At 41.0% G+C, this 16,536-nt stretch overlaps 2 protein-coding genes, 1 non-coding gene and 1 pseudogene across 3 annotated transcripts; all 4 read right to left on the bottom strand.

Annotated features, from left to right (window-relative positions):
• Positions 1-693: 693 nt before the first annotated feature.
• LOC120289265 lies at positions 694-909 on the bottom strand (annotated as a pseudogene).
• Positions 910-2,236: 1,327 nt separating this feature from the next.
• LOC120289287 lies at positions 2,237-2,349 on the bottom strand. The gene has a single exon (XR_005547211.1). It is a non-coding gene; the product is annotated as a U5 spliceosomal RNA (small nuclear RNA).
• A 2,149-nt stretch (positions 2,350-4,498) lies between these two features.
• LOC104423859 (disease resistance protein RUN1) lies at positions 4,499-15,010 on the bottom strand. The gene is made up of 10 exons (XM_039302943.1): positions 14,463-15,010; positions 12,792-13,884; positions 12,383-12,673; positions 10,625-12,285; positions 10,455-10,518; positions 9,644-9,735; positions 7,665-7,751; positions 7,435-7,484; positions 5,030-5,736; positions 4,499-4,744 (listed from the first exon to the last, which is right to left on the bottom strand). Exons 1-2 carry the CDS (start codon positions 15,008-15,010, stop codon positions 12,870-12,872), a joined length of 1,563 nt encoding a protein of 520 aa, XP_039158877.1. The 3' UTR covers positions 4,499-4,744; positions 5,030-5,736; positions 7,435-7,484; positions 7,665-7,751; positions 9,644-9,735; positions 10,455-10,518; positions 10,625-12,285; positions 12,383-12,673; positions 12,792-12,869.
• On the bottom strand, positions 10,705-11,964 carry LOC120288790 (disease resistance protein RPV1-like). The gene has a single exon (XM_039302944.1). It carries the CDS (start codon positions 11,962-11,964, stop codon positions 10,705-10,707), a length of 1,260 nt encoding a protein of 419 aa, XP_039158878.1.
• Positions 15,011-16,536: the final 1,526 nt, after the last annotated feature.

Below are 16,536 nucleotides of genomic sequence, written 5' to 3'. Positions count from 1 at the left end.
AGGCGGTAAGCGGCAAGCGTTTAGTGAGGCCACGGCAAGCGGCAAGTGGTGAGTGGCGGCGTTTAGCGAGGCGACGCAAAGAAAGGGAGAGTGGTGAGTGGCGAGCGCGACGGCGCGCGCACGGTCAAAGGTGAGTGGCGCGGCAACCGAGAGCGAGCAGGATGTTGCTACTTTTGATTTTGGCAAATTGAAGAATAAAGAAGACAAAATGGAAGAGAACGTACTTTAGGGAAGAAAGCCGTGAGGAGATTTACGGCATAAATTTCGCGCCATTTTGGACATCGCGAGTCCATGACTATGAGGAGTCCTTGGTCCTCACGGTGAAGAATGTACTCTGGAGTCTAGACTGTGGATGAGGAGGCCGTGAAGACCTTTACGGCGTAAACTTCACGCCTTTTGGAATTGGATGCCGTCTGTCCATGACTGTGAGCATGAGGAGTCAACAACTTTTTAACATCATTTTACTTAGGTTTGAATATATAAAAGAATTATATATAATATAATATACATAAATTTTACTTAAGTTTGAATATATAAAAGAATTATAAATAATATAATATAATATAATATACGGGGTTGGTCGGGGGTTGACCCAAACTTCCGGTGACTGGGCCCACTCAACCGCGCAGTGTTGGTGCTTGAATTCAGGGCACCAGGAGGTTGGTCGGTCGGGTCGATCAGGCTTCAGCCTAAACCGCTGCCACCCCTAAGGGCAGCAGTGCAACGCCTGAGCGACGTGCTAGAGGCCCAGTAGCAAGCTACTGCGACGGCCTCACCCCCTGAAAAAATTAATTTAATATCATGTGGACCGATGGCCCACGTATCAGATATTAAACTGATAAGAACAGATATTAAACTGATAAGAACAGATACTACACTTGATCTTAGCCAAAAGGCCGAGAAAGGTATGCTTTTGTTCTTTGCCTCACCTTGTATTTTGTCCCCAGCCCTGGTCCGTGATTCTTTCTCTTGCACGATGTGGGACTCCATTTCACTGTTTCTCTCCCCAAGAAAGAAGAACAGTAGCAGACTTGGAAGACTATGAAAACCTCCTCCGTTAAGACTTATCAAATAAACGTTATTATTTCATCGAAATCTAATCCAAACCAGGTCATCAGTGGAGTTGATATAAGAGAGGATTGAAACAGAACATGCTTCGGAGATGGTAGCATACTGATTTTGGTTCAGAATACGGATCCCATCATTGGAAGAAAGCTTTTGCAATCGCTTCGCTTAGAAGAGCAATTGATCTGCATTGTTTGTTAGTTGGTCACAATTGAACATTAATCCATCTACTCACAATGAGGCAGAGAACGGAGGGAAAACTCGGAAACTAGAAACGCAAGGCCTGGCTTGAAGCAAGAACCTATGGTCCTATTACTCCTGCTCTTTCGTTGTTCATTCTTTTCTATTAGGACAGCAGTTGCAAGAAACAATTGCTCCATATGTTCTACATTTTGAAGCCTGAACTGGTCCAGTGATAACATTGATTTGAAGCTAATAGTCCAGTTTTTGAGCCTGAAAGTTATGAGGATTACAAGTGCACGGTCACAGTTCTTTAGAGAAAGGCGAATGGACATGTAGAGATAGTCACATATTTCTTTTCCTCTTAGCCCGACATTGCCACAGTTGTTGGCTACCTTTTCCAGAAAGGAAAAACTCCATAAATAGGCTCTCTGGAGTTTTAAGCACTTGCAAACTCCAAGATAGTCACATATAACCTTTAGTCAAGAGGGTAGTATCATTTGGTGCTCAGCAGCGCTGTGGTTCTGACGTGGTCGAACATGGTCGCTTGAACAATGGTTAAGACTTAAGACTAATTCAACAGCAGGGCAATTGACTTAAGGAACTGAATCCATAACCTGAAAACTTCGAATGACTTGTGAGCATGCTGGTATGTCGGGGTGGAATCATTTGCATAGCTCAGTATCTGATGCTAGTGACCTCGTTCGAAATTCATAGTGAATGGAAGTAGTGTGTGGGCTGTGGGCATGGCTCCTAAAGATGCTGAATCGGTCTTTTTTAGAATAGAAACGAGATTCTTCTTTTCCTACTCCACAGCAACAGCAAAACATACCTGCCCTTTTAAGAGATCGAAGAGTCGGCGGGTTCGCTAAGAAGTAGAAAGGGGGATCAGTCTGCAATGGGTTCAGCTTCAGAAGAGGGTTGCTACGAATCAATTGACAGAACCTGCAATGGCTACAAAGTTTAACTTCATCTCTATTTTAGGAACTCCCCCAGTTAAGGAACTCGTCCAGAAATAGAACATATGCCACTAGTTGTGACAGGCACGCGGTATTCTTTAGTAAAAGGTGAAAGAATAGCTTGCTCTGTGCTCATCACGTGGCTGCGTGATCCATGCCATGGCACGGCCCCATCTTTTGTGACTTGCCTTGCTGCCCATGTTCTTCCCTTTCATCCTATGGGGGACGTTTCATAAGAAGAACTAGGGTGGGCTCTTTTAGGTCCATTAAATTAACTTCTATTTGAACACAATGAAGTGCTGGGCACGAGCGGAATCGAGCCAAGGTCACATTTCCCATCCCAATGAGACTGCTCTTTACCCCACCACCACCCCATGCGTCACGTCAGGCAGGGCAGGGCGGGGCGGGACAAGGCCTGTCCAGGCAAGGGATAGGGCGCATCCGTGAGAAAAAGATTTTCATTAATTCCTTTTGAAATAATATATCAAAAACTAATTATTGTTTAATTTTCAAAATAATTATAAATTATTTTACTTTGAACTCATTTGCATTAAAAATTATTAAAAAAAAAACGCAATTTCACGAGTAACGCTACTTATCTATATTAACGTGTTTGTAGTAAGTTATAGGACATAAATACTTGTAATTTTGATATATTAATTGTACTTTATAGTTTTTAAAAAATATACAGAAGGGGCGGATTATCGGGGTTGGGGCAGGCCCCTCTGAATGCCCCTCTGCATCTCTCCATGAAGGGGCTTACTTAGCCTGTGCATGGGATGGGACAAAAGTTTTCGTTCATATAAGAAGCATATCCGGGACATATGTTGCTTGATATTAAGGCAAATAACTAATGGTTATCTCAAGAAGCATACTCATTTAGGGGCAATTTGGTTGAATGTAAATACGGGGGACATGAAGATGATCCTTAGTTCAAAGAATCTTAAGCAATAATTGGCCCATTCACACCATATAATGTAGTCAGCAGAAGTGTCGACATAACAAGTTCTTGTTTTTATCTTGGATTAGATTATTCTCACAAGTTATATCTTCGCCTACGGTTGTTTTCTTGCACTCGATTTTGGGAAGTGTAATTTCAACCCCCAGTTGCTGTTCAGTTGACCTTGAACAGCTTCTAGATTGTCTGAAGTGAGTTGGAACCTATGTTCACTTCCCAAGTACACTTTAGTTCGTGCACTTATGTCCTGTTCGGTCTTCTTCAGCCAAAGTAACGCTGCTCTCACTGCAAGGGTTTCGGGGATTAAGACTGAAGACACATGGATGGGTTTCGCAAAGCCGTCGACGAGGAGTCCGCAGCTATTTCGAACTACCCCAGCTACCGAGCCCAACATCATGAAGCTGCTCCATGCACTATCGACGTTAATTTTACGGATTGGCACGTTCATTGTCTCCGTTGAGGTCCAGTTTCTACTAGAACGACAGCAATTGATTAGGATGCGTTTTATTTCGTCTTTTCTATTTGTCATCAGATAGGTAGAAAAGCTACATTAGCACATTGTGGCCAGTTCTTAGTTTACATGTTTTAGGAATAAAACTCAATTTTCTTGAACGCCAAATAATGAACAAGGACATTGTACGATTTTATGACGAATTTTTATTTGTAACATAATTTTTTTTATTTGGTAGTGCAAGTTGTCCTCCAGTTAAGGAAGAAAAATCTTCTAACATCTTTTCATGGGAAATCCATTCTCCAAACTCCAAAGTAAAAACCAGGCAGCCGAAAATCTCAGCTTCTCCGAAAAAGAAGAAGATGTCCAATCGAACTAAGTTTTGTAGTCCAGAACATTTCTTTTCACAAACGGTAAAAAGCTATACTTTTTGTGATTTTCAATCGAACACTCGAAAACTTTTTAAAATTTGGTCCGGACTTACTTTTGTCACAGAACTTGCTTTTGTACCACGACCATTTTCACCGCTAAACATTCGTCCAACAAGTTTAGAAGACCACTCTATAAATTTTTCCAGCTCAGATTAAAATTACGATAAGTATATATATATATATATGTTACCCGGGTTACAGGCAGCTGACCAGCCCAGTGAAAGGTCTTCTATAAAGGATCAGAGATGGCAATAGCCCTTTTGACTGTGGGGGAGAGACCAGCTCCATCTGACGGTCCATTCCCCTTCACCATCAAAGCACGGTAAGAAGTCCCAAGAATGTCAACCGCGGTGATATATTGAAAACGGAGAGCATTAAGCAATTAGAATATCCCAGTTTTTACCTCATGAAAACCTTACAAGAGACCCCCATCTTACTGACTTTGAAGGGGAAAATAGAAAACGATGCAAAAGAGACATCCTCGAACCATGGGGGGTTTTTATTATTAGACCCTAGAAACCAAAGCAAACGTATACATTCACTCGACTCAATTTGGGAGGGAAAAATATCTCCAAATCCATCCTTTTGGAGCTGAAAGCCTCCTCCACGTCCGGGGGAACGTTGACAGATGCTTGGAGCACTTCAGGCGATGAAGGCCTTCCAAACCGAAGTTCTCCCAGCAAGATGAGTGAATATAGGACTGCAACACACAACCACATAGAAAGTATTATAGAGTTGATCTGTACGTATGTCAATAAGATATAAATCTTGTGATTTTCCTAGGCTTCAAGCGCATATTAATCCTGTCTCCCAAGATAAAACATTTTCTTGTAACAGTCCAATTTAGGTATTCAACACGAGGATTAGCAACCTTTCCTCAGAGAGTCTTGCGTATTTGATATTAATATCCAGTAGCAAAAGAGAATATGGGGGCGAAAACGCTGACTCTGTACAGAGGTGACAAAATTTATTACGACAAACTTACTTTGGAGTCGGAAAAATAGAGAACCAGGACATCCCATCCTGATCAGCAATCTTCGAGACAACAAAGCACCTCAGCACGATGAACAAGTTTCAGACCTTCACAGTGGTCTCAAGGACCCTTTTGCCGTCCACACCAACAACCTGGGCTCTGCCACTGCCCCTAACAATGCAGGTCACCTGCAGTGCCTAATCACAAGAAAAGCCTGGAGAGAACATAGCATTTCCATCCAGCTAAACAAGATCAGGTCCAAGACCGACCTGACTAACCAAAGGCTTCTTGTTGGTTTAGAAAACAACTCCTCATCCGCCATTCTTAATGTCAACATCCAATGGAGCCTCCTCGCAGTGCAAAAACCATACCACTTCACTGCTCCTTTGGTTCTAGCATCTGGAAGCTGGCATCAAGCTTCACAATGCTGGTTGACTACCAACGAGCCACTTGACAATGTCTTCTTCCAAGTCCCATGCTTGGCTCACAAACTCAGTGGTGAAGCCAGTGAAGATGCCATTAGAACCAGTTAGGAAGAAATCGGTGACTTGCCCAGCTTCGTGAGCCTTTGATGTATCACCCAGAAAGGGAACAACAAAATCTGTGTCATCCTCGTACCACCAGGCAAAAACCAAAAGGGAGGGCGATGGCGTCGCCCTTCTTGATCGCTATGACCTTCTCCTCAGATTCAGGGAGGACAATTCCAGCAACTCCACACCCTAAGGAATTACACCACAAAAGAAAAAAAAAAAGGCCATTTCTCACCATAGGCTTATATCATGATGACAAAGGCAACTGCTAATAATCAACCACTATATTAAAAACTGACATGTATGTAAATTTAGCGATACAAGTATCCTTGAAATCTACCAAAGGCTAACAGATTATCTAGTAACTTTAGCAATTACAAAATTCCTGTGTTTCGCCTGTGACAAAAAGTTCTGATAGGGACCAAAAACAACTGTACAATCAATAATTGCATAATCGATAATCAGGTACTTTATAGCCAAAAAAATTGCATGTTAGAAACAGATCATAATATAAGAAGACTACAGAGTTCCACACTAGGAAGCAATCATGAAACTCTTTCATATCAATTGAAGAAACAAGCCTCGAACGTGCACCTTAACCAATATCCGGTGCGACGCATTCTAGCACGGATTGACATGATTATAGCTCACAGATGAACACAAAGGATCCAACATCTTAACACGGGCACACAAAAAGAACAATGTGACCATCCACTGAGAAAACTAGGAACGGAGAAATCAACCAGCCTGAAAAATATTGACTATGAAAAAGAACTAATTAAGCGACTTATACTTAAATTTTTCCATAAAAAAGAAAAAGAAAAAGAAAGGATCACCACTAAAAAGAGTCCGACTCCGAGCAATCCATCAATGCACAGTATAATCAACCTCGCGTAAAAAGCAGGCAACGAGAATACGACAAGCAGGATAAAGCATTGAAAAAAATAATCAGAGTCACAGATCATCATCCAAATAAATTTAAGTGCCTCATAACATCTTTGACAATTCGACAGGGTGGAAGCTTGATCAAGATCAGTCTAAGAAACACAACCAACCAACCGATCCATCCACACACAGTAAAACCCAATCAACCTCGCGTGCAAATGGAACACTGCAGCGAACTAAAGCATGAAGGGCGAAAAGCATGTGAAAATTCCCGCGCTACAGCCTTCTTTCTGGCACTAGAGTTGACTGATTTGATTGTCTCGTATATAATCAGTTTTATCTTACTTAATTTGCATGGTAAAAGGAAAATTCCCAATCTATTTTCAGTGGCAGAATACGTGGGGTGGAGAATTAAGACCTTATAAGTTTCTTAGGTCAAAGCGTCAGTAAACACATAGCTTCATTTTGGAGTATAGAGAGACGTGGAAAACACGAACAAAAAAAAAAAAAAAAAAAAAAAAAAAAAAAAAAAGGACCTCCGGATAAGAAAGCAAACTCGAAAGACTTCTAAATTGCAATCATTCCGGAGATTACAGCCAAAATCAATAGTTCTTTTACTCTTCGAAGCTAAATGACTATGGTCTCAGAAGTGATTTCTGGTCTCCCAAAGTTTATCTTCAACGACACCCCAGTGGAATGTTTCAGTTACACTTAATCCAATCAACACGGATGAGAGGCCCTACATGATAATGCCAACGGGAATAAGATGGGGTTGGAGAAGCTGAGCTGTTTTCTTATAGGAAGATGATAATGTTGTGAGAGTGTTAGTATGAGCAATTCTGAGACAATATATCAGTGACAGCAATAGCTTTCAATAATCATTTGTCATTAAGTTGGAAGCACAAGTTGCCATTTCGAATAACTTGTGATGGCGTACACTGTTCTCCTAATTACTCAACCAAATATGGAACTGCAATCATCTAAGTACAGTAAGGAGCATACCTCAACCCTCCCGTATAAGGGGTCAAGACTTCTAACTGCATCTTTTCCTTCTACAAGAACCAAAAAAATCGTTACGACATTACTAAGGAGGAATAGATCACATTGAAAATGCTAATCTATACCAGCTAAACTTCCCAACCTGTTTCCCACTCCCCACCCGACTTTCCCACCCACCCGCTTCACCATCCCATAATAGATGTCATTTAGATATTGTGAAGATGCAAACTTACATCATGTCTAGCAAGATCAAGCCGATTTCAGATAACCATCAAGACAAGTTCCGTCAGTTCTCCTCTCTCGGCAGCTTCCTCGATTCCCTGAAGAGGGGGAATAAGACAAATCAGCAATCAGGCATGCTTTATTCACAGATCTACAACTCCAATTAACATTACCATTGACTGGCAGCAACAATGAAAGATGCATAATAATGGAGGAAATGGGTTCTGGAGAAGAAATTGAAGGGAAAGTCAATGCATGAAATTACTCAGGCTAAATGACTGAATTAAGAATTGAACAACTCAGCAAAATGTTTTGAATCGTAGATAAGACTACTTTCCACGCATCATCAAAAAGACTACCAGGAACTAGCGTGACAATGGTTAAGTTGCTTGGCTGTCCTTATTTAACTCTTTCACACTGCAATGGCTTTTCCTACAATGAACAGAACAAAAGCATCCCAATAAAACTTCTAACTTAGTCATAATGCGGCCATGGCTATACATCTGCTCAAAACAGTCTGTTATTGGTCTGAGGATTCTACACAAACTAGCAAGTAGGCAGGAACAGTTGGATAAAAAAAAAATATCCATGTGATTCATGCTTATAATCATCCAAAGTCTCCAGACAATTAGAATGGACCCAAATAACAAACTCCAAAAGAATACCAAAGCCCCTCTTCAAATTCTTCCTCCAATCAGATAAAGCTTGACACTAATCTCCTCGCCTTTAGAACATCTGTTTCAGGATAACCTTTTAACTTCATTGCAATTTCACTATGCTTGGTTCTCTCTTTGACAGGCTTCCCATTCCTGGCACTGAGAAAACCTTTATAGATTTAACAGAAAAAGTAAAAGATGGTCAATAGCAACAAGTTTCCAGTTGCTCCTAGGTTATCCATTTAATAAAGCAAAGACTCGTAAAGAAACCAGAAAATAAGATGAATCACCTATTCCTTGACAAGATTTCATCAGCACTTCTATTTGCAATCACAGGAACGTCTAATAGAAATTGATTATTAGACGAGTTCTACCAACTCAATCTGGACAGCATTCTAAGCTTAGCCTATACCATCACAGAAAGCTTTTGTCTAGCCAAAGACTCTCACAACTCCAACATGCCTGACAACGTGATTCCAGATCTACAACATCAGAATCACTTCCACCTGTCATTCTTAGCTTTGCAGTGCCTGTTATTATGACATTATAGTATTTCCCTCCTATCGTTTATGCCATGTTTCAAGAACTCAAACCTCCCACCTCATACTATATAAAAAGTACTCTTGTTGAGCACACATTGATACCCTCTTTTTACATGGTCCTTGACCCTAAAGAACTTCCTTTCACAAGTTCCAGGTATAATGGTTTTCAAGATTATGCCTCGTCATATTAGAGAGCAAGAATCACACCTTTCCATGAATTCCAGAAATGAAGAAAAGAGAATTTAATTCCGAGGAGCAATCCTACACTTGTGCCAACTATTTCATGTCAAAATGATTAAAAGGCCAAGGTTCTGAATGTCAAGTATGTTACAAGTTAGCTAGCTTTTTACGGAATGTCCTAAATTATCTTTGCAACAAGATTTTAGAATAGCTCAACAGCTTCCCAATCGTCACTTTTGGATACATAATTTACTCATGTCAGACTTCAAGTAGAAAGAAAAGCCAGTAAAACTTATCTCAACAAACACTCAACAATCAAAACTCCATGACAATCAAGAAGGAGAAACAGAGGGACAAAATGGCAACACACATCATCATAGTACTCAGGAAGCCCATCAATAAGAGTCTCATCTTTGCTTTCAAGCACTTCCTGAAAACTGCCCATCAAAATTCAGAACGAAAAACTTCACAAATGAGTGAATATTTTATGAGCACTGCAGCTTGGAGTATATTTATTGAGCGAAGGACATGATAGAACAGACCTACAGAGAAGGTGTGCTTGTGGCTGAATCAAGAGATCGGAAAACTCAAGACTGAGGGAAGAGCTGGTACCTGATCAAGACTGTGTACTTCAATCATTTCCGCATTACAAATTCGGACTTTGTCTACAATTGAGGGCCCGCTTCCACATGATATACACCCACCTGAGGTTAGTAAATAAACCTTGTCATCTATGGACGTAAAGGTTATGTAGAATGTATTGCCCGCCTAGACTGGACCATGCTAAAAAATTCTACATTGGGGTTCTGCATCACCATTGTCATCGTCCATTTAAATAAGTTAATCATTGAAAAGATGAGTCTTTTTATTTTCCTTTTCTGATGATAATGAAGGAGAAGTTTTAACATGGAAATGTCAACAGATCTGGCACTTCCTGCTTACAAAAGAATTTAACTGAAAATAGAAACGTCTCAGCCATGCCCAACTCAGTCGACTGCAAAACATTGAAGCTTGAGACATGACCTAACAAAGCCATTTTTATGCAGACATTTTTCATGTCATCTCAGCCATGGACACCAAATTGAAAGCTGGTTCCTTAAGAAACAAAGATTCTTTTGTTGGTTAAGGAACCAAATAACGGAATGGCACCATCACCCCAAGCAACCTCAAGAATTTCCATGAGAAGTCTCCGAGTCCTCCACTGCACTTGTTTTAGTAAACCCATTATTATTCCTTTTTTCCTGTCCAATTTCCAGATTCATTCTATTTTAAATGCTTATGCAGTTTTATTAAATAAATTTATTAGTTATCTACAAGAAGACACCTTATGATCAAACGAGATTCCTGTTTTAATTCAGAGTAAAGTGAAGACTAAAGAGAGAGCATACTAGACTGCTCATGCATATATAATGTCCTCACACACCTGAGCTTGCCCTGTTAATCCAGAGTATGCTAATTGGAAAGTTGAGAATGAAAAGGAGCACAACCTGGGAAAAAAAAAGGAAAGAGAAGTTACCAGCATATTTTCTCTACCAAAGGAATCTCATTCTCAGGGAAGCTATAAGCAAACAGGACAAGGTGAGTGTTGTCTACCCGGCTCATAGGGGCGAATGGTGTATGGACATTGCCTTTTGTCTTTGTGACTCCAGCAAGGGCCATTGTGGTTGGCTAGCTTAACAGCAAGGGCCATTGTGGTTGGCTAGCTTATCACATCTGTCAACTACTAGATGACAATGTTTGAGAGCTGCCGGAGATAGAGAAGGCAATTTTTCTAACGATCTGCAGGATATAAATTCCATGGTCTTCAACTTCTTCAACTTCAAGAGTTTAGGCAACCTTACTAGGGAGCTGCACTCGTCGATCCTTATACTTTCCAGCAATTCCAGTTCTTCGAGACCTTGGATCTCAACTAGCCTCGGGCAATTCGACAAGCACAACACTCTGAGCTTCTTCAAGCCTGACAGACAGGACAACAGCCGCAGATATTTGCAGTTCAACACGGTCAGTTCCCTCAGATTCTCCAATTGTCCAAACTGACTGAGTGGAATTTCTGTCAGCAACGATTTACATAACTCCAACCTCGACATATTTTTCAAGTCAGAACAGGGCGGTAATTCTGCCAATGAGTTTAAGTTTATAAACTTCAGCTTGGAGAGTGTGGAAGGAAGTGGCTGAGTGAGGCATTGCAGGTTAAAACAAGACAGAACTAGTTGCTCCAGGCGAGGAAGGGAAGCTAACTTAATTGGCAGTGAACTGATGCTTTTATGAACCAATTTCAAGCTCTCCAGTCTAGACAACTTCCCAATCCACTCCAGGTTTGGAGACTGGCTAAAATTGGCAACCCGAGGGCTAGAAAGAGATTCCTCAGAGCAGTCAGATACAATTAGATTGACTAAATTGGTCAGGTTTGCGAGGTTTGGGACTCTCTTCAATGAGCAAGACTCGACATACAGGGTAATCAAACTTGCGGGAAGCTCTGGGATTTGTTTAATTTTATGGCAACTTTCCAAATAAAGTTCTTGAAGATGAGAAAGCTGGTTGATTGTTGTTGGCACAGATCGAATGCAAGTGTGAGATAAGTCTAGGATTTTCAGAAAGGATAGGAGCCCAATTCCTCTAGGAATATCTCCCTTTAAATGCATGCATTTTTTGGCATGAAATTCCTCTAGCTTTTGCACCATTCCTATAGTCCCCGGGATCTTCCTTATCTTGCTATGATCTATCCTTATCACTTCTAACTTCCTCAGGTTTCCAATCGAATCAGGTATTTCTGTTACTTTAGTATGAGACAGATCCAACTCACGTAGTGATTCCAATTCCCCAATCGAGTCTGGAAGCTTTCTTAGCTCATCACATCTGGAGAAACTCAACCTTTCAAGGTCCTTTAGCTGCCCAATTGATCTTGGAAGTTCACCAATTCCAATACTTTCCATCTCTAGCCTTGTCAAACACTGTAGATTACCAATCGAGTGGGGAAGATATGAACCAACGGGACCAAGTATTGTCCCTCTCACAATCAGCTCTTTTAAAGCCTTTAAACAACCAACTTCTTCAGGCAACTCTCTCAGACAATTGCACACATCAATTTCCAAGTAATTCAGGTGTACTAGCTTACCAATTGATTTACCAATTTCAACTAAGCTTTGGCAATTTCGTATGGTCAGTCTTTCCAATGTTGAGAGGGCAAAGAGGCCAGGCAATCTAGTTAAGTGGCTGCATTCTCCAAGTTCCAGTTCTTTCAATTTGGATGATTTCTGTTGGTCACCAGAATATCGAAAGGGGAATGAGCAATTGCAGGCATGTTTCATAAAAAATAAAAATAGAAATAGATGCATGTGTAACTGTTCATACCAGGATTTGGTGCCATCCAGGCCAATCATCTCTAAGTTCAGTACCAGAAAGCTTGAGAACAACTAGATTGCTTGGAGAGAAATTGATCGCATCAAAGTCTGCAGGACAACAACTCCAATATAGCGATCTTAATTCTCTGAAAACATTCTCATAATCTCCTGTGAAGTTTCCCCCTTCAACATGAAGAATCCTTAGATTTGGCAGAGCAGCAAATTGTTGACTTGTAAGCGTCTGTCCCTGAGGGACTTTTAAGCTAAGTAATTGAACACTACTCTTTTGTCTGCAATCAATCTAGTAAATATAGCAAGCATCAGTGAACTCTAACATCAAACAGAAAACTTATAAAAGAACAGAATTCTGTCAAATTTTTACAAACAAAATTGCAGTTTTATCATATCAATGACTTTACCGGATCACAAAGGATGCGAAGGCATTCCTCTGATTCCCACAATCTGCTTCGACTTCCTAGACTCAGATAATTCTCCTCTCAAACAATTTCCCTTCCAAAATCTCTGATCAGGTCAGGCATCCGAAAAATATTGTGATGGTCTATATTCAACAGAGACAAAGCAGTGAGAGTAGCAAGTCCGCTTTCAGGGAAATAACCACAACTTTTCCACATATATGTTGCAGTTGTGCTATCCATGCCGTCATAAAAGGTTGCAATGTCTAAAAAAATTTGCTTCTCCTGAAAGCTTAATAATGCCTTATAAATTTTCCTCAACTCCTCTAGGACTACCCTATTAGGTACTTTCCTTGAACGCTCCAATTCTTCTGACCATATCCTGAGACTTTTGCCACGGAGGAAAGAACCTGAAGCTTCAAGAGCCAAAGGATTTTCTCCGATTGTGGCTGCTATTTCACTGGAAATATTTTCGTAATCATCTGGAGGTAGCCTTTCTCCAAAGGCATGCTTACTGAAAAGTTGAAGAGCATGCCAAGGATTCAACTGTCTCATCTCATAAGCAAGATGCTGTTTAGGCAGAAATGCCGTAAGACCCACATTTCTAGTTGTGACAATCACCTTGCTTCCAGGGCCGAGTGAGTCACGGTTCCCCATCAGTTTCAGGAGCTGCTCTGGCTTATCCACATCATCAAAGACAATGAGGACCCTCTTGTTGCAAAACTTTTCTCGTATCATGTTGATACCATCATCAACGTCCTGGACATCTATGTTCTTCTTCAGGATATCGGATAACAGCTGTTTTTGAAACCTTATGATGCCACCAACTTGTGGGCTTTTTCGGATGTCTGAAAGGAAGCTACAACCATCAAACAGAGGAGCTATCTCGTTGAAAACTAACTTGGCAAGAGTTGTCTTGCCAATTCCTTCCATACCATGCACAACAAGTAATTGTACGTCCAGGGAGCCGGGGTCCAACTGCCACACCACATCTTTGACTCGATCATCAATTCCAACTAAATGATCGGGAAGAACCTTTTGTCTCTTCTTCAGCTTAATATAAATCTTTAGAACAATATCTTTGATAAGTCTACCATGCCTGCCACAAAAATAAATCATCATCTTCAAAGAAAAGAGGAGCAACTGTATCAGCAGTATACGAGGATATCTAGGAATTCTCCAGAACATACTTTCAATCTTTATTTGGCTGGAAACACTCCCTAACAGCATCTCTATCTCTCTCTCTCTCTCTCTCTCTCTCTCACAGGAATTATGATGGTGATCGAACAAACAATTTCTATTAACCATTCAGCTGAAGGTATTGTAACCCCCTAGTGCATTGGTATTGTTGATAATCAGCAAAGTGGATCATGTTGGCTTGATAACTACTTCTACTTTTTGAATCTCAGAAATAGCATGAAACAAGCAACACAGACAGAGACTAGCTCAAAGTTCATTTCTAACATAGCACATTTGACCATAACACGAAGAAGCTTTATAATGTCTTTACCATACCTTTCAATATCATTACGATTGACCATGATATGGAACCTTAAATTGCCAATTAAAATTACCTTGGTTTTTGGATTGCAATATATATATATATAGAGAGAGAGAGAGAGAGAGAGAGTAAATAAAAGGGTGTAATGGCCATAAAAGTTTCTAAATTTTACTTACTCTAAAGTGTTTGCGTCCCATCCTGATAGATCTGCGACCTCTATTAGAGCCTCCTTCCACTCTCGCACCGTCTCCTTGCCGTAATACCGCTCATGCTTAAGCAGGTCCTCGCCGTATGAACCCCTCGTGAGCCTGACATCTGAAGGACTCACTCCATAGAAAATAGGATTGATTTCGTGTCCCACGGATTCTTTCCGGCGCTTCACCATGTACGCTCCCTCCTGGAGGCACCAAGAGCTAGATGCGTAGCCTTCCGAGAAAATCGGCATGTGGATTGTTGAGTTGTCGATAGCGCGCTTGAGCTCCGGTCCAATTTCCCCGCCTACAGGAAGCTCTTTGTCATCTTTGAAGACAGTTATTCCAGAGTCAAATAGGCTGTGGTAGAGGCAATCCACGAACGTGCGGCGAACATCAGGCCCTCGGAAGCTCAAGAACACATCGTACGTGTAGCCTGATGATGGCGTGCCATCCCCAGAAGTCTCCGCGATCCGTTTCTGTGCTCCCCGCCGGTTAGATGACTTTTGTAAACGAGGAAAAAAAAAAAACATTTTTCATGTAGTAAAAAAATTTGAAATCAAAGAGAAGTTTTCCCTCCGACGTCTAAAATGTAGAAATTCCTTTCATTAGATCTTGTTTTATGGTTTTCAAGATTATGCCTTGACATTTCAGAAGAGAAAACGGACAATTTCCTATGAATTCCGGAAAGGAAGACCAGGGAATTTAATTCGGAGGATCAATCCTTCGCTTATGGCAACTATTTCACGTCAAAATGATTGCAAGGCCCCAGTTCCGGGTGTCAAGTACAATACAAGTTACCTACCCTTTTACAGGAAATCCTCGACTATCTTGGCAACAAAATTTAAGAATCCGGAATTTCTCAAATCAGACTTAACTCTTCATTTGTTTTGTGAAAAATGTGGCAATTCTAAAAATATTTTTCGGAAAGTTATTTTTAAGGAAAATGTAATTATTTTTTGATATCCAGCTAAAACCTAAAAACAAAATGCAAAAAAAGTTCTCTGTACACTCTTTTTCAATGATTTTTTATTATTTAAATTTTTAATTATTCTTTATTATTCTCTTCTTTCTTTTTATCTTTTTCTTCCTGAGGTGGCTAGAGTCTCCCCAACCTTTGGCCACCTCGAGCCAGGCTTGAGCCCTGACCGACTCACCGGATTTGGCGAAGCGTGAGCTCACTTGACAGCCTTGAGCGAGGCGGTGCAGGCCGCCGGCCGTTGCTAGCTTTTTTTCCATCGGCGGAAAATGTTTCCCCAACCACTAAAATGGACAATGGAAAAAATTTTGCCAAACTCCTCGGACAGAAGAATGAGCAAAAATAATCTCAACAAACACTCAAGAATCAAAACTCCACAAAAGATCACGAAGGATAAATTCAGAGACCAAATGGTAACACGCACCTCGTCATAGTATTCCTTGGGAAGCTCATTAATAATAGTCTCCTCTTTGCTGAGAAGCCCATCATTGCGAGTCTCCTCTTTGCTCATCAAGCACTTCCTCGAAACTGCGCATTAAAATTCAGAATGAGCGAAAGTTTTCTCAGCACTGAACCGAAGGACGGGACAGGACGGGACAGGACTGACCTAAGTATGACCGGAAAATACTCCATCGTCCGATATCCAATCGATCAAAGTTTTGTTGTGTTGGGATGCTTGCGACTCCTTGTTCCAAGATGGGCGATCGAAATCGGTACATTGCAGGCCTCACAGCACCGTGAAATGAGGGCCGCCCATCCCGAAGGAAGGAGGTCGGCTCGCAAAAGGTCGAGAACGAGTGAAGCGACGGGAGACGAGGCGCCAATCTAAGCAGAAACTCACTTTTCCTCGTCATCATTTCTCGAACTTGGGTAAGGAAGAGCGAGAGGCTTTACTATGGTTAAGACGGTAACGGGCAATATCTCGAATGCAAGGGTGCGGAATAGACGAGAGAGGCTTACCTCCGGTTAAGAAGGTGGATGCTATATATATATATATAGGGCAAAAGGCTCGGCTCCTGTTGGAATTCGGATTTAGTGTGGAATTGTTGAAAATAATCCTGCGTTGATAGTCACTATCCT

The sequence above is a fragment of the Eucalyptus grandis genome, chromosome 10 (genome assembly GCF_016545825.1).
Source record: "Eucalyptus grandis isolate ANBG69807.140 chromosome 10, ASM1654582v1, whole genome shotgun sequence".
Taxonomy (NCBI): domain Eukaryota; kingdom Viridiplantae; phylum Streptophyta; class Magnoliopsida; order Myrtales; family Myrtaceae; genus Eucalyptus; species Eucalyptus grandis.
The sequence above is the reverse complement of the archived record's forward strand: the minus strand, read 5'-3'. Positions and strand labels throughout refer to the sequence as shown.